At 61.3% G+C, this 6,083-nt stretch overlaps 3 protein-coding genes across 3 annotated transcripts in view; 2 read left to right on the forward strand and 1 right to left on the reverse strand.

The window, feature by feature from the left end:
• FAM219B (family with sequence similarity 219 member B) overlaps positions 1–2,399 on the forward strand; it is a 2,547-nt gene extending 148 nt beyond the window's left edge. The window contains exons 2-6 of the mRNA XM_021407504.1: positions 37–205; positions 290–380; positions 805–882; positions 1,186–1,234; positions 1,480–2,399. Of these exons, the coding sequence (XP_021263179.1) occupies positions 37–205; positions 290–380; positions 805–882; positions 1,186–1,234; positions 1,480–1,638 (546 nt within the window). The 3' untranslated portion in view covers positions 1,639–2,399. The remainder of the gene's footprint in view (positions 1–36; positions 206–289; positions 381–804; positions 883–1,185; positions 1,235–1,479) is intronic.
• Positions 2,568–5,504, reverse strand: MPI (mannose phosphate isomerase). The gene is made up of 8 exons (XM_021407415.1): positions 5,364–5,504; positions 5,160–5,287; positions 4,878–5,078; positions 4,659–4,800; positions 4,392–4,574; positions 4,110–4,283; positions 3,827–4,035; positions 2,568–3,250 (listed from the first exon to the last, which is right to left on the reverse strand). Exons 1-8 carry the CDS (start codon positions 5,377–5,379, stop codon positions 3,032–3,034), a joined length of 1,272 nt encoding a protein of 423 aa, XP_021263090.1. The 5' UTR covers positions 5,380–5,504; the 3' UTR covers positions 2,568–3,031.
• SCAMP2 (secretory carrier membrane protein 2) overlaps positions 5,520–6,083 on the forward strand; it is a 9,584-nt gene continuing 9,020 nt past the window's right edge. The window contains exon 1 of the mRNA XM_021407416.1: positions 5,520–5,653. Coding sequence (XP_021263091.1) covers positions 5,597–5,653 — 57 coding nt within the window. The 5' untranslated portion in view covers positions 5,520–5,596. The remainder of the gene's footprint in view (positions 5,654–6,083) is intronic.

Raw genomic sequence — 6,083 nt, forward strand, 5'->3', positions numbered from 1 at the left:
GGGGCTGGAGGGGCAGGGCCGGGTGGGGCTGTATAGACCCTGAGGTCGGGGTGTGGTTCGGGGCCGGCTGTGGGGTTGCGGCGCGGGGCTCACCGTGCTTCTTTCCCTCCACAGTCGCCTCGCAGTGACAGGAGGACGGGCCAGCGGGGCGGCGGGGCCGCCAGGAGCGGGCCCTACACCCTCAGCCGGGCCCCCGCCGCGCTGCGTAAGTGTGAGCCCTAATGGGGCCTCGTGGGAGGAGGTCACACCCCAATGGGACTCTCGGCCCTCACCCTCCCCTCGGTTGCAGAGAGGCAGCGAGAGGTGGCCAGGGCGGCGCTGCGGCGGCACGGGCTGCTGGGGGGGCCCGGTAAGCACCCAACCAAGCCGGCAGCCAAAAGGTCAGAGCCCTTCTGTAACCAAAGTGTGGGGTTTACCTGGGTGTGGGGTGCTGGGTGCTTTTGGAATTGGCCGGGGGGGGGAATGCTTTGGGGATGGGGTTGGGGATGCTGCGAGGATGGAGGTTCTGCAAGGATTAGAATGGGGGTGCTGCAAGGTTGGGGCTGGGGATGATGTGAGGATGAAGATGGGAATGCTGTGAGGATGGGGATGCTGCAACGATGGGAATGGGGATGATGCAAGTTTGGGGATGCTCTAGGGATGAGGATGGGGATGCTGCAAGGATGGGAATGGGGATGATGCAAGTTTGGGGATGCTCTAGGGATGAGTATGTGGATGCTGCAAGAATAGGACATGCTGTGTGTTGGGGACATGGGTTCCTGCTGCTGCCCATCACCTCGCAGCCTTGTCCCCACACACCTGCAGGTCAGTGAAGTTTCACAAGGGCTACGTGGCACTCAGCCAGACAGCAGATGAAAGCCTGGTGTCCCTGGACTCAGACAGGTGAGCATCCCACGCTCATTCCAGGTGGGTTTTTTTAGAGGGTCATCGTGCTGGATGAGTGCCCTGGGCTGGGATTTGCTGAAGACTGGCCTGTAAACCTCATTGTTTTGGAGGTCGATTTGCCTTGCTGCTTGGAGATTGGAAAGATGCATCCATAACTGGGCTGGGCACCTCCTAGCAGCAAAACCCCTCTGATCCAAATTTAGCAAATTCCTCCATTCCCTTGGCATTTTTTGGAGTTCCCCTTGTCTGGCTGCTGAAGGAGCTTGCAGCAGTCACTCTGACAGCATCTTTTCATCCTAGTGACGGGGAGCTGGAATCGAGGGGCTCCTCCGGCTACTCCTCTGCCGAGGCAAGTCCAGGTTTGGCTCCCATCCCCCCACACAGTTCCTGTGGCATCCCCTACCCCGTTTCCACCTCAGGGCTCTGCACTTTGCCCTTATTTCTAATCACCGTGATGCTGTTGCTTGTTCTTGAGGTGAACTAAACCCTGCTGGTCCCTGCCCCCCTTTGTCACACCCACCGCAGCGTTAACCAGAATTCGAGTGACTTTAACAAGGAGCATTTAATCAGCCCCATCTTCTCTCTCCCTTCCAGCAGGTGAACCAGGACCTGAGCCGGCAGCTGCTGCAGGACGGGTACCACCTGGACGAGGTCCCAGATGACGAGGATCTGGACCTCATCCCTCCCAAACCCGCCGCCACTTCCTCTTGCCCATGCTGCTTTGGGGATTCTCTCTCCTGTGTGGTCCAGTAGGTGGTGCTCACGCGGGACACCTCAAAAGCTGCCACGTTCCATATCCCTTGGGATGCCTGGTAACATCCCAAGAACTTCTTGTACAGAGCAATATCACGGGGGTGGCTCAGTGACATATAGCCACATGGGTGTCATTTGTCACCAGGGTAAAGAGGGGAAGGCAATGGGGATTCACACTAGTCCCATTCTTCAGACTTGAACAGCTCAGACACTACGCACCCAGACTGCCCTAAAACCAAGACCCCACCTCTACAAGGACAGCGCTTGACACGGTCCTCCTGAATCTGTTCATTAAGCAAAAAAAGGTCATATTTGGAGCAACTCCCCAAGCTAGGCACAGTTACATTCTTCCTTATGTCTGTGCATCTTCCTCACGCTGCCAGCTGTCCAGCTGTGCAGGGCAGGAAGGTGCCCAAAGGGCTGCTTGCTTTTTCTTGGGATAGATGTGTTTTTCTTTCCTGTTAGATACAAAAAGGGGCTGATGGCCTCTTGTGTTTTATTTATGATGTATTCCCCCCTGGGGGCCCTTCGCAGCTGTTGCAGTGCAGCTCAGCCCATTTGGGCACTGATTTGGGGCAGGAAAGTTCTGCCTGGTGCGGGTTTTATAAGCTGCCTTAAATCACGGTCCTGCTGTACTATAGAGGACAATCAGCTTCTTAAAAAGAAACCTTATTTAAATAATCTATGTCTAAAGAATTGAAGATTTTTGGTATACTCCTTGTTGGAGGAAGCACTCAATAAACTGGATCTTGTTACTCAAAGCGTGTCTTACTGCTCCCTTCCCAGATCCATCCTGTTTCCCCATGGGTGTTGGTGTCCACCATCAGCCCTCCCCCCTCCCTCACCACCAAGTTCCCCCGGGAGCCCCCATTTGGGGCTGGGGGAGCCAGCAGTGGATGTGCTGCCTCCTCCAGCTCCGCACACAAGGCTGAGGACAAAGTCACCACTTTATTCACAGCACCGGTCACCTGAGGACCTCCAGACCCCACCGCCCTGTGAAGCCACCCCACTGGCAGGTGGACAAGGGGACACTCAGCACCCTGCTGATCCCAGATCTCCTTCCTCCCGGTGGACGCTTCAGCATCACATTCACAGGTGTAAGCAGCAGTTCCTAGAAGAACCCAACAAACCCAGAACACCAAACAAAACATAAGTAATTGTCGTATGTTGTTAGCAGCACTGGTAAGGACTGGCCCTAGAGGCTGTGACGCTATGGGGACATGAGTGTCTCAGCCCCAAAGAGCTGGTTCAGAAGGCAGAGGAGCGTGAGTTGCTTCTTCTAGAAACTGGATGCAGGTTGCTTTGAGTTTCACTTTTGGGGTGACTTTTGAGCTACTGACCAGGCCTACTTTGGTTTCTATCTACCCTTGCATGTGGGTGCTGGGGGTTCCACTCAGAGCAGGCAGCAGGCTCGGAAAAGCAGCATCCCCTCGGATGGGGACAGGCGCAGGGAAATGCTCTCGTTGGCAGAGATGAAGATCACGGAGCCCCGGCGCAGGGTCATTTCGGATGCAGCAGCTGTGGAGGTGCCCGTGGCCGTACCTTGGATCACCAGCAGGATGCTGGCAGAGTCCAGTGCAGAGATGAGGTAGAGCTTGATTGAGGAGGGAATCTGCAACAAAATGCGGTGGATCTCCTGCAGCTTTCCTTCTCTTGGAGACTGAAGGCACTCATTCCCATCACCCACCCTTTCTGCAGACCCAAGACTTCTTCCTCCCCATCCCTACGCCCAAAGCTGCTCAAGAAGCCGAGCAAGCTCCAGGAAGAACATGGGATGGAGCAGAGCTGGTCACCTCCCTCCATCCTCCAGCAAACCCACACTGAGAAACCCCAAGCTTAGGCAACACCAAGATGCACAGAGAAACTGTGGACAGGATTTCTGGAGGTGCTCAAAGCCAGGCTGGATGGGGCCTTGGAAACCTGGGCTAGTGAAGGGGCAGGGGATTGGTTTGACATGGTCTTTAAGGTCCTTCCAACCCAACCCAACCCAACCCAACCCAACCCATCCTCCATCCTACAAAGTGTAAGGAGCATGGTGAGGAAGTGGGGAAGCTGGTGTCCCCAGCAGCCAAAACCTGTTCAGGAAGCAAGCCTAGCACTGGGACACCACGAGATCAGCTGAGCAGCTTTGGGGCTTTCCCGCCCAATGGGAGCAGTTCCGAGGACCCTAAAAACTCGCCCAGCTCACCTCTATCCTCATCAGCGTGAAGTCAGGCACAGGTGGGTCATAGATGAAGACGGAGGGATCCAGCGGGCTCTGCACGGCCGGGAAGATCTTGGAGTTGCTGGGCGCCGGCGTGTAGTTGAGCATTTCGCAGAGCGTGAGCACATCAATGAATTTGGGGGTGAGACCAGCACGCACCGTGTTGTCTGAGCACGCCATGCACTCCACACAGTCTGCGGGGAAGAGATGTCACCATACAGCGGTGCGGATGGAGCCTGTGCCGTGTGCCCACCATCCCTGTGCTCACCTCCCTGCAGGTAGGCGTGGGGCTCGTTGGCGGCCAGAAACATGGCCTCGCCAGGCTCCAGCCTCACCACGTTGAGGAAGTAGATGGAGAAGCAGCCGATGTCCCCGGGGAACTGAGCGTGCAGGCGCAGCAGCAGGTCCCCGTTGCTTGCCGACGTGTCCTGCCCTTTGGCCGCTGCAGGAGGGAGCACGGCTGGCGTTAGTGGGAGCCCACCCAACTCGTAGCCTAGATCCTCCCCAGAGACTGGGGTTCCAGCATCCTACAGGTGGGAGGTTTGCCCACCTTGCTTGGAAATCCTCTCCACCAGCAGGCCGAGCTGCTGGCTGAAGGTCTCCTTCTCGCTCTTCATCAGGCAGGTGAAGCAGACGCGCAGGGCAGCCGAGACGCCGCGGGGGTCATGGCTGGCGCTGCGCTCCAGCTGCTCGGCCGCCACCTCACCCACCAGCGCCCGCAGCTCGGGGACGGCTGCGGCGGGGGCCGGTCAGCGGCACTGCGAGGCCACCGTGATGGGCACCCCGTGTCCCTCCTCCCCACCCTGGCGGGGCTTACCCTGCAGGAAGGCGGCGATCTCCTCCACGGGCCGGAAGCCGCACAGCCCCTCGAACTGGGTGAGCGCGATGGCCATCTCGGGTTTGTGGTTGGTGTCAGGGTAGTGCTGGGGGAACTGGGCGTGCAGCTTGGCTGCCAGCTCCTGGAAGGTGACATGGGAATGTCCCCAGGGCCGGGTGGAGGTGGCGTCACCATGGATACAAGTCAGGGCGCGCTTACCTTGTTGGGGTGCGCCTGGATGGAGAGGGCGGTGCGGACGGACAGCACCTTGAAGAGGAAGGGCAGGCGGCCGCCGAAGGCGTCGTGCACCTTGGGGCCCAGGCAGGCGGGGTGTTCGGCCAGCCAGGAGCCCAGCGTCTGCGGGGGGTCACGGCCATCCAACACCTCCGCGTCACCGCTGGGGTGGGCGCCCATCCACAGCTAAGGGACAGCATTCAGGCCCGGTCAGCCCCGGAAGGGTGGCGAGGACACAGGGGTGGAGGGACACGGGGACGGCCTCACCTCGGCGTAGGGCCGCTGGGGATCGATGCATGCCGCGGGGTCCCCGCTGGCCACCAGCTGCGCCACGGCGCTGCGAAGCCCGAGCTGCCCCCAAGCGTAGTTCCGCACGGGGCAGCGCAACGGGAACACTGCGGGACGGGGGGACGCGCGTCAGAGCCGCTGCCGCCACGTCCGTCCCCCCGGGGCGCCCCGGCCGGCACTCACCGCGCGGCTCCGCCATGTGCACCCCCGACGCGTTCCCCCCGGGGCGCCGCCTGCAGGGCCGGTCCCGGCACGCCCCGCCCCCTCCCTCGGCGTCGTGACGTCACGCGGCGCCGACGCACGCGGAGGTCACGTGGCGCTCCGCGCACGCGCGCTGGCGGCCCCGGAAGCGGTGGAGAAGAGGTGGAGAGTGGCAGCGCGGAGCGGAGCGGCGGCGCCCGGCCGGCACCGCCCCCATGTCGAGTTTCGACACTAACCCGTTCGCCGACCCGGTGGACGTGAGCCCCTTCCAGGTGCGTCCCGGGACCGCTCTCCCCTTCTTTCCTCTCGTTCCCTCCCCGCTCCGCTCCCTTCCCCTCCCCTCGCGGCCCGCGGGACGTGGCGCTGAGTGAAACCGCGCCGTCCAATGGCGGCGCCGCTCCCGCCGGTCGCAGCCAATCGGAGCGGGGGGGTGGGACCGGGGGGGCTGCGCATCGCGGCAGCGTCCGGCGCCCCCCGGGGCCGTGCTTGTGGGGTCCGGCGCCATTTGGGGCCCCGGGGCCTGCCCCGCTCCGGGCCTCGGCCTTTCGGGGGGGCCGTGGGGGCTGAGTGCTTTCTGTTGTTACAGGCGGAGGGGCGGGGTGGGGCACGGCCCTTCCCTGGGGTCAGCGCGGCCCTTCCCTGGGGTCAGCGCGGCCCTTCCCTGGGGTCAGCGCGGCCCTTCCCTGGGGTCAGCGCGGCCCT

Source organism: Numida meleagris, chromosome 9 (assembly GCF_002078875.1).
Source record: "Numida meleagris isolate 19003 breed g44 Domestic line chromosome 9, NumMel1.0, whole genome shotgun sequence".
Classification (NCBI taxonomy): Eukaryota; Metazoa; Chordata; class Aves; order Galliformes; family Numididae; genus Numida; species Numida meleagris.